This window comes from Nelumbo lutea, chromosome 1 (assembly GCF_056320005.1).
Source record: "Nelumbo lutea isolate HS-2025 chromosome 1, American lotus-T2T, whole genome shotgun sequence".
Classification (NCBI taxonomy): Eukaryota; Viridiplantae; Streptophyta; class Magnoliopsida; order Proteales; family Nelumbonaceae; genus Nelumbo; species Nelumbo lutea.
The window spans coordinates 125,393,648-125,409,989 of NC_142684.1; the positions used below are offsets into that span (position 1 = coordinate 125,393,648).

The window sequence follows — 16,342 nt, forward strand, 5'->3', positions numbered from 1 at the left end:
TAGACGAAAGGATGGATAAAAGATTGAAAAGGAGATAGAGGGATACTTTATTAACAAATTCCATATTTTTACTAATTTCCCCTGATTTCATTAGATTTTCCAAATATCTTAGCAGAATTAGTGAAATACTCTGAAATTTCTCCATTTCTACATGGCTTTGAATGTGCATCACTATCTAAATTGCAAGCCATTCTTCCGTGGTAATGTATTTGTCACATCCCAATCCTAATGAAATCCTTTACTCATTTGGCAAGTTTCAATCCAATAGTCTTCACAATCAATACCCTTTTTGGACATTTTTGAATTAAAAAGTTGAAGATCTTTTCTTTATTTTTTATTTTAATTTTGATCTATTAGTAAAGGCAAGCTTCAATACAAAGTGAAATATATGGCTGATGTCAACAGGGACTCAGGGATAGTGAATGCATGTGAATGTTGTGTGTTGGGGGGATGCATTTGTCTTTCCACCTTCTAGATTGGGAGGGTGTAGGATCATGAAACAAGTGATATTATCTCACTGTTAGACTTGTTATTTGCTGTTCATTCATCTTGACCTAATCATTGAGGGTGGCCAAATACGGTTTCCTGAACCTCAAGTTACCTTCTCTTGTTCTTTCCCTTTTGAATCTTGTTGCTGGTCCTCCACAGAACCGGAATTTCTAAGTGAAACAGTATGGTTCACCCCATTTTTTCCAAGATTGAGGACATTTTGCTAAGAAAGATGTTCCAGATGAATGCTTGTACCTGTTAAAAATCTAGATGCAAGTGGCTGTTGGAGGGGGATGGAAATACAAAATTTTTTCACTCCTTAACAAATTGGAGAAGAAGGAAAAATCAAATTGTCGGGCTAGAAGTGGATGGACAAGAGGTAACTAGGGAGGTGATTATCAAGGTTTTTGTGGATCATTTTAAGAAAATTTTCTAGAGTCAAGGTGGGAGGAGTTTTTCTCCCCCAGATTTTCAATGGTTTCGAGTGCCTGAAGATATGGTTGCAGCCTTAGAAAGGGAGTTTTCGCTAGAAGAAATAACAGAGGTAGTATTCTTTGTGGAAAGGTCTAAATCTCCTGGTTCGGATGGTTTCTCTTTAGCATTTTATCAGGAGTGTTGGGAACTTATCAAAAGAGATTTGATGGAAGTTTTCAATGAGTTTTACATAGAAGGGGAAATCTCTCAAGGTATAAATTCAACTTTCATTGTCCTCATCCCCAAAAAGAAGGAAGCAAAACCTCCAAAGGATTTCAGACCAATAAGCTTAGTGGGGAGCCTCTATAAGATTATAGCAAAGGTTCTTGCTGGGAGACTTAAAAAGGTACTACCTTTGGTGATCTCACAACAACAAGGTGCCTGCGTTGAAGGAAGGTAAATTATTGAGAAGGTGTTAGTAGCAAATGAATGTGTAATTAGAGAAGAGGACGAGGAAAGGGAGGGGTGTGGTATGCAAGTTGGATTTAGAGAAGGCTTATGAGTTATGACTTTGTGGGCTGGTCTTTTCTTCTAGAAATTATGGGGAGAATAGGGCTAGGGGAGTGGTGGAGGATGTGGATGATGGGATGCCTTAGTTTAGTGCAATATTCAATCATGATCAATAGTGTGGCTAGAGACTATTTTCCAGCAAAAAGAGGATTGAGGCAAGGGGATCCCCTTTCACCCTTTCTGTTCACTTTAATTGCTGATGTCCTAAGTAGGATGATTATGGAGGCTGATCAGAGAAATCTTTTTAGAGGATGGAGAGTAGGAAGGCTTGAGGTGGCAGTTACACGTTTACAATTTGTAGATGACACCATTCTATCATGTGAGGGAGGAAATCAAGAGAGCATAAGAAATCTACGTGAGCTCATCACTTCCTTTGAATCGCTCTCTAGATTGAAGGTAAATTGGGGGAAAGTTGTATAATAGGGATTAACTTAGAAGATGAAAGTTTGAGAGAACTAGTGGAGATTCTAGGGTGTGAAGTAAAAAAATGGCCATTAGAGTACTTAGGATTACCGTTGGGAGGGAATCCAAGATCAGAAGACTTCTGGAAGCCATTAGTGGAGAGGTTTACAGGGAAGTTGGCACTTTGGAAGAGAAATTATTTATCCATAGGTGGGAGAATAACCCTAATTAGAGCAACTCTAGCAAACTGCAAACCTACTAGTATATTTCCTTTCAACTTTTAGAATCCCAGCTAGAGTGGCAGGACATTTAGAAAAACTTATGGGGGATTTTCTTTGGGAACTTGGGGAGGAAAAGGGGGATCATCTAGTGGAGTGGGAAAAAGTCTGCAAAACAAAGGAAAAGGGAGTCTTAGGACTAGGGAACTTAGTTCACAGGAATACTTACCTGTTAGGAAAATGGCTTTGGAGGTTCCCATTGGAAAGAGAAAGGCTGTGACATAAGGTGATAGAAGGCATTCATGGGCTGATGAACAATGGATGGGATTTAAAGTTAGCCCCCACATCTTCCTCGAGCTCTCTATGGAAAGCAATACAAGAGGTATATCCTATCTTTCTTAATCTCATTAGATTTGATGTGGGTTGTGGCTCTAGGGTGCTTTCTTGGGAATAACTTTGGCTGGGTGATACCCCTTTCTGCTTCATGTTCATTGATCTATATTCAATCTATAACTACAAGTTAAAATCCATCTTAATTTTTGTCACTTTTTCTCACTCTGGATTGAGTTGGGATTTTGGTTTCAGAAGAGGTTTGAGGGACAATGAGTGTGAGTCTCTTATATGCTTGCTTGATGCTCTCAAGTCATTTTTCTTCATTCAATCCTTGGAGGACACGAGAGTATGGTCTTCTTTGATGGCACCTTTACTTGTAGTTCTTTTTCTTTAGTACCCTTGTTCAAACTCTTGTTGGGGGTGATTTCCCAGCGAAAGAGATTTGGAGCAAGCCCATTCCACCAAAAATTCAAGCTCTATGGGGAGGCGTTTCTAGGGAAGGTAAATACTTGCGGCATGCTTCAAAAAAGGAGGCCAAATAAATGCCTCTCCCTTCATATGTGCTCTCTTTGCTTTGCAGATGGTGAATCCCTACCTCATTTATTGATCCATTGCTCTTTTGTATTGTTTGTATGGGAATCTCTTTGCTCTCTCTTTGGTTGCAAGTGGAATGCTCCCTAGGATGTAATAAGCCTCTTTGATCCAAACTTTCTAAGGTGGCCAACAAAAAGAGGGAGGGTGATGTGGAAATCAGCAAGGGCAGTTAGACAATATGGGAGGAAAGGAATGCAAGAATATTCAATGAAAAGCATAGGCCAAAAAAGGCTATTGTGTTGGCCATAAAGATAAGAGTTGCACATTGGGTAAAATCACACTAGCTCTTCCAAAATATCTCAATTACAGATATTGTAAGAGTGTGGAATGAAGTGGCGCACACTGCAGAGATGAAGGAAAGAAAAGTGATAGAGTGGAAGCCGCTAGGCCCCAATAAGTTAAAGCTGAACTTTAATGGGACCTCTATAGGAAATCCGAGTATTGCATGCATTGGTGGTGTGGTCAGAGACTCCTCAAACAAAGTGTTGGCTATGTACTCGGGACCTTTAGGGGAAGGTGACTCTTTAAAAGCTGTAACTGTTATCTCTACTTCAAGGGCTAAAGATTGCCAAGCAAGCCTATTTTAAGAACTTGGAGATAGAAGGGGACTCAAAAGCAGTGATATCTTGGACCAATTCAAGCAGTAATGTTCCTTGGTACTACAAGCATTAGTTAAGGGAGATAGTCACCATAACAAGGGAACTTAGTGCCTCATTTACATGGGTTAGGAGAACTGCAAATGGAATGGTCGATTCTCTAGCTAAACAGGGAGTTCATAGGAAACACAACTTTTTTGGGCTTTATTGTAAATTTTTCTGTTGAAATGTCTGCGTTCTTTCTACTATAACTCTGTATTGATTCTCTTCAAAGTCTTAATTGAATAAAATTCTCATTTTTGCTGATAAAAAAAGCTCCAACACTAATGCAAAATTGGGTTTTATCTTGTTTGTTCTTTGTGTAATTGCTAGTGGGGAGACACCCTTGTGTATTCATCACTTGCAAGTTTGTTTCTTAAGTGTTGAAACCTATGTTTTAAAAACTGGCCCAGGGGCCAAACTGTTTTGCCTTCGGGTCACGGTTCATTGGTTCGACAATTGGGTCGAACAGGTCAGATTGTGCCATTGTCAACATTTTATATATTTAAGGATATGTATGTATAAACACATATTTTATCAATAAATAATGTACACTTTACCTTTTCTCAAAAAAGTATAATTATAATCTACATGTAATATATGCATTATTTTATATTTAATTTATATCTTTAATTTTTTATTTGTACAAAATATTGAAAATAATGATTTGAGGCAAAAATTTTTCCTCGTGAAAATAGCGGGGAAAGGCACCTAGATGCCTTGGGATGCATAGATCTCATAAAGATCACCCCAATTGGACATCGGAGTACAAAGTTATGGCCTCCGAAAGTTTGTATACATGTTTAGTGTGCAACCTGGTCACCGGGTTGAACGGGTCATCGATCCAACCAGCCGGGTCAGATGGTTTGACCTGGTCAATGGTTTTTTGACAAAATTCTGGGTTTTACTAGAACTAGACTTGGAATCATGGTTGGGTGATGGTTTGAACGGTTCAACTGGCTGGGTCAACAGCGGGTTGAAAACACTAGTTGAAACCAATGTTCAAAGTAATCAATACACCCTGATACAACGGAAGGGGTGTATTGGTACTTTGAAGTTAGAACCCCATGCTTATTTCAAAACCTTTTTAGAGATGGTGCATTTTGTGTATTGATAGGCCACTAATATGATATGCCTGAAATTCCTCTAGGAGCCAACCCTAAGGAGAGCACCTTTTGGGCCCCGGTTCTAGAAAAGTTTGAGAAAAGGTTAGCCTCGTGGAAAAGGAATTATATTTCTTTACAGGGTAGAGTTACTTTACTGAGAGCTTCCTTAGCAAATCTGTCGATTTACTACTTCTTTGTGTTTAGGATTCCTGTTAGGGAGGCCAGGAAATTAGAGAAATTAATTAGAAATTTTCTTTGGGATCTAGGGGAGGAAAAAAGGATCACTTAATAAATTGGGGAATAGTGCGTAAGAGGAAAGAGGAAGGTGGGTTGGGACTGGGGAACTTAGTTTTGAAGAATAAAGCACTCCTGGGAAGGGCTGTTCACAGGTCGGGTTGTGGAGATGGCCCTTAGAATAGGAGAGATTTTGGCATGAGGTGATAGATAGTATACATGGTAGTTCGGGATAGGGCTGTTCACAGGTCGGGTTGGGTTGGTTTACTGGCGTTTTTTCAACCGACCCGACCTAGCTTGGTTCCCTAAAGGTGAAACCGAAACTGATCCTATACTAAGCAAAACTGACCTGGTCAGTTCGAGTCGGTTTGTAGCTGGTTCCTTCCTAGTCGCTGATTGCTGAACTAGTACTCAACATCTCTCTAAACAAACAAAAAAACCAGTACTCAATATTGCTGAAAGGGAGATTTGGGGTCGGGGTTTATGCTGATTGCTAGTTGCTTGAGTCTTGAGTCTTGAATGATTGAATGTGATGCTTGTTGCTTGAGTCTTGAGAAGTTGAGAGTTGAGACTTGAGCTTGAGTTGAGAGAATGAGAAGATGGGAGAGCCAAGTTGAGATTCGAGTGATGTTGAAGTTGAGAGAATGAGAGATTGAGAATGCTTGAGTTGAGGGCAGACCAAGTTACCAAGAAAAAAGCCAAAAATTGGAAGAAAACTTCTAATCTAAGAAGAAAAGGACACCTATATTTGTCATTTCCTATTGGGTGTAAAGGACCTTAGAGAGTAGGAATCTTTTCTTTAAACCTTTCCAAAAAATGCAAGAAGGCTAGGAAGTAGGACTAGGGATTCCTTGCCTTGCAATGCTTGCCATTAATGGCAATCCTAAAGAGAAGACTAGAAACTAAGTTAGTTTGTAACTAGGATAGAGACAACCTAGTTAAGTAATAACTAATAAGTAGTTATATAATTCGGTTCAGTTCGGTTTCGGTTTCGATTTCGATTTTCACACATGAAAACCGGAACTGAACTGAACCGTCGGTTTAGCTATCTTTGCAATCGAAAACCGACCGGAGGTGAAGAAAAACTGGCTGACTCAGGTTGGGTCGGTTTGGTTGGTTTGAACTTCGTTATGAACAGCCCTAGTTCGGGAAATGGATGGGATGCTGGTGTATCGCGTCGAGCCACTTTGGCAACTCCTTGGAAAGCAATTCAGAGTATTCTTCCTTTTTTCCTCAACTGTATCAGGTATGATGTCAATTCTGGTACTTCTGTTTTGTTCTAGGAAAACATCTGGGTGGGCAATTCTGCCCTTAAGGACAGTTTTCCTTCTCTCTATTCCATTTCTTTCTACAAGGGTAAAACAATCTCACACTTTCTTCCAACATCCGCTTCTCCATCTTCTCTGAATTGGGACTTTGGGTTTCGTAGGGGCTTGAGGGATCATGAACTCTCCTGTGTCTCAGACCTTTTGTCACTACTTGAAAGTGTTTTTCTGGACCCTTTAAGATCTGATGTGAGACTTTGGTCTCGTAACCCAAAAGGCTTACTTCACGTGTGCTTTCTTCTTTAAGTCCCTTTGCTATCCCTCGGGACAAGTGGGTTTCCCAGCTAAGGAGATTTGGTCTAAACCTGTACCTCCTAAAATTATTATTTTCTGTTGGGAGGTGTTTTATAGGAAAATCAACACTTTAGACTTATTGCAGAAGAGAAGGCCTTCTATGTGTTTGTCTCCTAATTGGTGTGTACTTTGCAGGGCTAATGGTGAGGATTTCTCTCACTTACTTTTAACCTGTTCTTTTTCTGTTGCTATTTGGGGTTGGATCTTTGCTTTGTTTGGTTGCAGATGGAATTTGACCACAGCCATATATCAGATCTTTGACCCTTCCTTATTTGTGTGGCCCACAAAAATTGGTAAAACAATGTGGAGGTGCATTAGAGCTGCTGCTTTGTGGACAATTTGGGAAGAAAGAAATGTGTGGATCTTCCAAGAGGAGAGAAATATTCAGAATGTAAAGGATTGCATTTTGACCAATGCAATCTATTGGCTGAGATCATTAGACTCCTTTAAAATATATTCCTTTGATGACATGTGGAGGAACTGGATTGCTGTTGCTAGTAGCAGTAACAGGAAGAACAGGGTACCAGCTGTGTGGGTGCCTCCTTCAGAAGACTGGACAAAGCTGAATTTTGATGGTAGCAGCCAAGGAAATCCGGGTCCATCAGGGATAGGTGGGGTGCTGAGAGATAAAGATAGTAATATATTAGCTTTATTCTCAGGTTCCGTTGGTATAGGAGACTCTATTAGAGCTGAGCTTCTAGCGGCAGTGCAAGGTATTCAGATTGCAAACCAGTTAGGAGTTCAGAATTTGCTTATTGAAGGAGACTCCAAAGTCGTTGTGGGTTGGTTAAAAAATCCAGCTTCAGTGATTTTGTGCTACAGGGATATTATGAGGAAAGCTAATTGGTTTTCAAGGAACATGACTGTTAATTATCAGTGGGTGGGTAGAACAGCTAATAACATAGCGGATGGGTTAGCTAAACAAGGGGTATCAAGGGAACATTTATTCTGGGCAGCTCTGGAAACATTCTTTTACTAGTCTGAGGTAGTACGTTGTTGCTGTTGTGGAGAGGTACCAGCTTGTGCCTCTTCTTTGGGCAGGCTGTATTGTAATATCATTCTGAATATCATGAATGAAATTTCAATCATTTATCAAAAAAAAAAATTTTTGAACTTTGGTTGAGACACTTTATGCCATTCTTTAAAATTGGATAGAACCCTCCCAATTCAAGCAAATTTCAAGCTTAACTTGGATAGCTGTTTGACCTTTGTCCATCAGACACTGGAGGGGCATTCAGAGGCTTCAGGGAAGATACTATTGTTGATTATTCAGAACCAGCTGGATCAGGGACATATGGTCAATGAAGATCTTTGTCTTTACTGCAGGGCCTTAGGCTGATGCTTTCACTGGGTTCTGAATCTTGTAATGGAGTGGATGTCAAGGGTAACTTGCATATCACTATTGGTCAGATGCTCAGCAAACACCTAGGCCATGCCCGCTTTGCCACTTAGAGGTTAGAATGTCGGCCATCTAGAGTGAATATCTGTTCAGATTGATCTCATGGTCAGCTTATTCTTTGGCAGATTATATGGCTAGAGGGGTAGTGAGTGCGTCATATTGGGTGTCCCTATTTTTTTATTAACACACAGGCTTTTATATTTATATATATATATAGTCCATGTTATTGTGCTCTCTCTAGAATTTTATACTGTCAACTTTCTTCATTATGGATAGCTGACACTTGTGCTTCCACTCATCTTTCTAGTCTCAATGTTTTTTTTTCTTGGTAATCATTATTGTATCAAGATAACTATAAAAAAGGAAGGGGCAGATTAAACAAAAAGAACAATGGATGATGCAATATGCCACACATACGACCGTTCAATCCTCAAGGGATCACAAATAGTTCTGTCAAGTTGGTAAAAAAGATGGTTGAACTTGGTAGCCTTGTAACCAGACTCCTTTTTTGGTCAAACTATCTTTTGTAATACCTGCTCTAAATATATAAGCAAACTGGGAAAGTATGTGGTTCCACAAGACTACCTCTCTTCCTGAGACCCCTAGAAGGCCTTGTGCTAATATGAGACTGAGAAGAACCAGGAATAACCTGTTGCCGTCCAAATAGCATTATGAAATGCTACCAAAAATCTCACAAGAAAAAGGGCAATGAATTGGGTATGAATCACATTTTCTTAAGGGTATTATTGACATATTCAATGAAAAAAAGATGTTGCATGTGTGTTTTGTCAGATAACTAGGAAGGAGGCTATTGAATTTCTTGTGAAGGTCAGACAATTATGACATAATTGATTTTTTCTTTCCCCATTGAATTGTGAACTTTCATTGTGTTGTTGAAAAGAGGGACTGTAATATGTTCTCAGAATTTCATTTTCTAATGGTTCTTAATTTAGTAGCTGCTTTATCTTTTGTTCCTTTTATATATATATATATATATATATATATATTGCCAATTCTTTGGGGTTTATGAAAATTTACTGTTTTAGCCTTTGGCTTATGCACTTCTGCTTTTGATGACATATATTACATAATTACTATATTTGCAGGTCCCTTGTCTTATTTTTGTTTTATACTACACTAAACTGGTCTTAATTCATGATCGCAAAGGTTTATTATAATTTTTATGTGTTTATGCAGATTAGGAGGGAAATAAAGGTACTGCAGAACCTTTGCGGTGGTCCAAATATTATTAAATTGTTGGATATCGTCAGAGACCAACAATCAAAGACACCCAGCCTTATATTTGAATATGTGAATAATACTGATTTTAAAGTGCTTTATCCAACATTATCAGACTATGATATTCGATATTACATCCATGAATTGCTGAAGGTAAGCTAATTATGGTCCTTATTTATTTCATTTTAGGGAAGAATCAATAATGAACATAAACCCCATATGTTCATGCTATATATAGTATATCAGTTGCATTGTTCCCATTGCAGAACTTTGCCATTTGATGAATCTTACCCATCTAGATCTAATGTTTGATTACCTTGTTGAATTGTCATTTTCACAAATTAGTAATCCTCATGGCTGAAAACACTTTCAAGTTTCAGGATGAAGTATGTTTGGTTCTGCTCATTGGGTTCAGTGAAAATTTAGTAAGATCTAGTTTTCAATGTACTGGGCCATTTTTCTTTCTTAATAATTGATTCAATTACATAATAAACAAAAATTGAGGGTGTGGTTCACGTTTGGTTCTTGATCCTTTATCAGAGTAAGGTTTTCAATAGGGACGTTCTATAGGTTCTTTGTGCAACCTATTCGACCCCTAAAATGACAGTAATGCCAATCCGTGTTTAATGGCAAGGCCATTCCATCATTCTAGAGCCTTGATGAAGCTAAAATGCTTGACTTGGATTATAGTTCCACCAACATTGATAGGGCGAACCAAGTGGGAGAGCTCCCCCTTTTATGTAGTCATTGAAAAGTAAAGTGGATCGAGCAAGGATGTTTCTGGAGTCTGTGGTTTTCACCCATGTTATAGTCAATTGAGCATCTAAGATGGTTGAAACCCTAACTGCTTCTGGGGAGCATGGTATAGGGCCTCTTGCTTGGCTGGTGCGCTTGTCCTTTTTCCCTGTGATGTCCCAGTGCCAGGGTCAAGGATAGGATCAATGAGGTTTGGGTCAGATTAAACCCATTTTGCACCTAATTCAATCTGTTATCGCTACACCCTACTTTGTAGTATTTAAGGTTACTATGTGGAGTAAGGGCAGGAGGTCAATTGGAACATTTCCTATTTAATAAAGGATGCAAATATATCCAAGTTTACTTGTTTTTTTACAAGCAAAATTAAGTATAAATAGATATAAAGTTAAATGGGTAAAAACTAAATGGTTTTTTATTATTTTCAGGCAAACTAGAAAGTTTCGTCTGACATTTTTTGATTGGTACAAATTTCATCTGGCATTAGAACTTTACATCTTCATTTATCTTTCTTTTTGCAAGTATTGTGTAGCATTAGTCTTATTCTTTGTTTCCGCCTTGTCTAAGATTATGTCTTCTATTAAAAATGGTCTATCAAAATTACTTCACTACTTTTTTCTTTAACCACAAGAAAAAGATGACTGAAATACATCTTTAAGTATAGAAGAACCTGTAAATGAGATGTAGAATGATGTTGAATTTTTTAAAAATAGCAGTACAAATCTTTATAGAAAACTTAATAGTGTCTAGATGGTTGTAGGGAGTTCAGTGTTGATTGGTTTTCTATCACGGTGATATCTTATCACCTAGATTGTATCTTATCCTTCTTTTCCTTTTTAATACATTTTTACTAATTATAAAAAGGAGAGCAAACACAGCTGATTGCTTTGCTGAAGACTCGTAAGGTTCTGCCATACAATTGAGGAAGAACCACTAGTCTCTAGGGGCCTAGAATTATAAAGAAGATTTCCACTAGAATAAAGCTTAAGCTTTTGAAAATTAGGTGAAGGGTTACACCATAATGATTGGAGTATTCGATGAGGATTTACGTCTTTAAAAAGCATACACCGAAAACTCAGAAGAAATCTTCCCCGAGGCTATAATTATTGGCATAACATTTTGTGGGATAATAATTTTGTAGTATATTACTTTTTTGTATGGCTCTATACAACCCATACAGGTGTATACAATTTGTAATTATCTTTTGCTTTGAGGGAAGTTCTCCCTCTTTTAACACAATTTCATCTACTTTTCGGGAAAACACATCTAACATGAAATAAAAAACATACATTATTTGTTTTGACCTCTTTGTTTCACATGGATGCCCACATGGTATTATCACATAGACGTATTTTTGGAGTTTGCTGTCTTCTTAACTATTTAGATGCTCTATGTTTCTTCTATTATTATGCTGCCACGGTTGTCCTTAAAACAGGATTCATGTAGCTGGTCCCGTTGGGATATGGCTTACATGATGATGGTTGTCCTTGAAATAAAATTATTGTCTCCTCTTGGTTTTGAGGTGCAACTTGTTCGCATTATTGCTTATTATATCTAACCACTAGCATCCTCTCCACTAAGGCATCAATAAAGAAAGCAAAGTACTAGGGAAATTATGGGTGTTCATTATACAGTCCAGATCACCAAACTGAACCAAACCAAACCATTTGGTCTGGACATAAAACTGTTTGTTTTTGTTAAAAAAAATTGTTTGGTTTGGTTTGGGATTCTTTAAAATTTCAGTTTACGGTGTCAGTTCCTTTTCCTGAATTTCAGAAACCAAACTAAACCATAAACCGTAAACTGAAATACATATATAATATGATATATAATATATAATAAAATAAACTCTCAAAACTATATGTGATGATTAATGCAATTGACCTTAGGGTCTTAAAAATATATCATTGTAACCAAATTTGATGCTTACATAGCATACGAGTTACAATGACTAAATGATTTTATGGTGACTAAAAGACTATATTTGTTATTTATACAGGCATATATGTTGTTTGAGCTTTCTAATTGGGTTAAGCCCAATAGAATGACTCAAACCGTAATGAAGCAGTTTGGTTTGATCTGAGAAAATCTCAGATCGTATTTTACTGGTTTGGTCTGAGATCTCCAAACCGCACTGAACTGGACTATGAATACCCCAAGGGAAAACTATCAAATATTTCTCTCTTAACTGCTGGTGATCTCCCAAATCTATATGGTTGCCCATTTATACAACATTTGTTTTCTTGTGCATTTGTTCACTTTTGGATCTTTGCAGTATTTATTGATTGCTAAGCTTGTTCACTTTTGGATCATGGTATTAAACATCTCTATGGTTGCAAATATGCACTGAATTTCCTCTTTTCTATACTTTGTTTTCAAACTTAAGATGCAGATCTGAGCAGTTAGCCAATTACCAATCAAAATATAGATCTGAATACTTCTTTTAGTTTATATTAAGTTTTTTAGCTGTTCATGTATAGGCATTAGAGTATTGCCACTCACAAGGTATTATGCACCGAGATGTGAAGCCACACAATGTCATGATTGATCATGAGCAGCGTAAGCTCCGCCTTATAGATTGGGGGCTTGCAGAATTCTATCATCCAGGGAAAGAATACAATGTTCGTGTTGCTTCAAGGTGTGTTGGCGTTCTATATCTTGCTTCATAGTTTCATAATTATGGATTCAATGTTCCTGGTTAAATTTTCTCTTGGCACAACTGTCGATATATTTGATTACATTTTAATTGTATTAGTTATTTCTTGTGAATTTCAGGTTTGTATCTTGCATAATGGGACTTTATTGTTTGACTTGTAGATGCATCTGATTCTGTTGGATTGTAACAATTAAGGGTACTGGAAATAAAATTGTGCTCGATAATATGGGTGAATGGATGATAGGTTAGGAGGTTCACCTTTGATTACTTTGAAGTTCAGGGCTTAGCAAACTTCAGTGACTAAATGCTCAAGTTTCCTACAATGCTTAACCAATTGTAAATTTCACTCATGATATATTCTAAATAGGGCGATGATAAAAAAAAATATAATTAGGGCTGTCAATGTACCTGAGTATGTGACCCTGAATTTGAAATTTGATTTGATTAAACCAGATTTGGATTTCACAAAAAAAATCCATTTATATTTGGATCGTATCCATGTTTATATAAAATTAATATATGTTTATTAATAAAGTTGGTTTAAATGTTATATTTTCATCAAAGGCATGTGCATGAACGTTATTATTAATTCATTTCATTGGTAATATATAATATGTAATTCATTTTATTTGTAAAATATAATATTTTGGTAATTTTCAGTTTAGTATACTAATGATAATTAATATCTGAATCCAGTAAAATCCCATCAGTAAGATTTGATTATTCATGTACCCGGATTCAAATCTTGGTGGACTCGATCCATATCCGACCTGTTTACAGCTCTAATTCTGGTTCACTTATCCTTTGTCTTGTATTATTTCAAGGAATGTGAATCATTTTCACAGATACGTTACTTGCTGGTTAGGCTCTAAAACGAATCCATATGTGTGGGATTGGGAATATGTAATATGAATTGTTTTTATTTATTTATTTATTTTGATCCCTCTATAAAATTAAAATGATAATATTTCTCCTGAAATGTAGTGATTGATTCCAGTCAAATATCTATTCTGATCAAATGACTTCTGCTGACAATTTTATATTTTTTACTATTCGAATGTCTCGTTCTGATGAAGTGTAGACTGATGCTTCTAATTTTCAACCCTCTAAAGTCCAATGTGTAAAGTAAGATGAGCTACTGACACCAATCTTTTGTCTGCTCTCTCTCTCTCTCTCTCAATTGTAATAATAATTTACATCTTATTAATATAAATGGCATATGAACTGTAATATAAATAATAATTTACATTTTCCTATATGCAAGAACTCTTTACAATAAAATACTTATGAAAAAAGCTCTTTACAATAAAATTCTATCAATTAACTTAATTTAAAAATCATTGGCTTTGAAAGGTTTATTAAATAAAATGTTACTTCTTTTTTTTTTATTTGTTGAAGTGATAGCAACACTTACATTTATAAAAAAAAAAGTGATAGCAACACTCCATCACTAATTATCATTATTATAATGCCATGCCAAGAAAATACTAGAATTATTTTCTTCTTTTATTTTGGTTGTATTTTTTTTCCAAAAATAAAATAAAGTATTATTACACTTATAAATGGTAGCCTTGTTTTTGTTTTGAACTGTGATTAGTTTGAGACAAAACAAAAAAAAAATCGTAAAAGTTTTGTATGTGTGTAGATCCCAGTCATGATTCTGGTTTGAGTTAACCTAAAACCTACATTTTATTTGAAAATCCTTGATTTGGTCAATGACCCATTGGCACTGGTGGTTGAGCCATTGACCTTCTTTGACCTGTTGTGTAGTTACAAATTACAGGAAAACTTCTAGATTGGTGGTGGGTTGGTTGAAGGATCCGGAATCTGTGATATGGTGCTACGGGGATGAATTAAAAGGGTTTTTATGGATCACCGAGAATATGAATTTGAGGATACAATGGGTGAGGAGATCGGCAAACAGACTAGTTGATACTCTAGCCAAGCAAGGGGTGAATAGACAATCTTTGTTTTGGGCTCACTTGTAATTTTTCTGTTTTGTTTATAGAGAGGTAGCATCTCATGCCTCTCTGAGGGATGCTTGTAATGATTATAGTTTCAGAATTAATAAAATCTAACTTCACTTATTAAAAAAAAATACAGGAAAACTTCTATGAGCATAACTTTGTGCTTGGTGGTTAGATTGGGGTGATACTTTTTTTTTCTTTTTTTTTAAAATTTGGGCATGCCTTTGATATTTTAAAATCATCATATTAAGAAGAACCAATCAAGATGTGGGTCAATGGTTCAATTGTACAGCTTAAACTGATCAACCCATGAAATCATTAATAAAGTAAAGATTATATAAAAATAGACAAAATATAAAAATTACAAAAAATGTAAAAAAATTGACATGTCGCTAATATTACTTGTTCATCATATTAAGAAGAAACAAATGAATTGCATATCAATGGTTCAACTATTTGGGTGAAATGGATCAACTCATGATGTCATAAACAAAATGGTTTTATATAAAAATAGATAATATTAGATAATATTTATAATTACAAAAAGCATGTAAACGATTTGGGCAGATCTCTAATATTACATTATTCATAATTCATTATATTAAACAAAAATGAATGTAATAATAGTTGAACTTATGCTATTTTCTTTATTGGATTATGAATGAGACATTGGTGGAGTATGATTTCAATTCCACTGAACTGGAGTGGGAATGGAATTTGAGTCCAGATCCACTCCTGTGACCCAGTCTTAAAGGGACCCTCCATTGTAAATGAGGAGATGAATCTGTTGAACAAAGTAGGAATAGTGGACTGCCAATGTTGGTATTCATATGCTTTCTCTCTCACAATCACTCTGATGTTATTTTTTGTTTTCTGTTATTTTTTCTTCTCATACTAGCATGCAACTAATTTTGTTTTCAATATTCAGGCATGCCTACCTGAGGCCAGTTTTCTCTTTTAGTTCCCTATGGTCCTTTTCTTCTCCAAAGAGACTCATTCTTTCTATATTTGATCATTAGCAGAGATTTTATCGGACCGAACAAAACATAAAAAAAAGATTAGAAACTACAGAAAAATACAAGAAATAAAGAGATAATAGAAGAGGCCATACCAAGGGTTAGATGCAAGGATAAAAATTTCGCAACCCCTGAACAGGTTTGAAAAAAATCGAAAAAAAATATAAAGTGCCTATCTATTCGGTGCATCGGTCTGTATCAATACTTAGAAACTTGGTTAGATGCCAGCTGACATCAGGGCCAAACCAAGCAATGAAAATAGAAAACCTTGGAAGTAGGCCAACAATTCCCTCACCCAATAAAGGATGGTGACTTCTGAATAAGCTTCAGCTCTATCAAACCCGAATATAGGGATTTTGTCTGCGAAGGAGTTTGTTGATCTTTGCCAACCAACTGAATGAGATGTTCACTTAAGCTGCCAAAGACCTAGCTTCTCTAATATGATGTTGCAACCACAGACCTTCCTTGCAACCCCAACCATATGCCCTGATAATTATGAATAGGGTAAATGCAGAGAACTACCCTGTACTTTGGGATAGTGACACTCAGGTCCCCGAACTTTCATTTGTGACAGAGAGCTACCTTGTACTTTCAGATTTCAACAATCTTTTCTTGCTGTTAGTATTTTGTCAGTTTTTAACTTCTATGAGACCACTTTGCCCTCTCCTTTATTGTTGGTTAGAACCAACAATTGCAGA

General features: G+C 36.5%; 1 protein-coding gene across 2 annotated transcripts in view; it reads left to right on the forward strand.

Moving 5' to 3' along the window:
* The window catches only part of LOC148877365 (casein kinase II subunit alpha-like), a 34,658-nt gene that overhangs the window by 3,431 nt on the left and 14,885 nt on the right, over positions 1-16,342 (forward strand). For both annotated transcript variants that reach the window (XM_088985692.1, XM_088985697.1), the window contains exons 3-4: positions 9,211-9,405; positions 12,486-12,643. In XM_088985692.1, the coding sequence (XP_088841818.1) occupies positions 9,211-9,405; positions 12,486-12,643 (353 nt within the window). The remainder of the gene's footprint in view (positions 1-9,210; positions 9,406-12,485; positions 12,644-16,342) is intronic.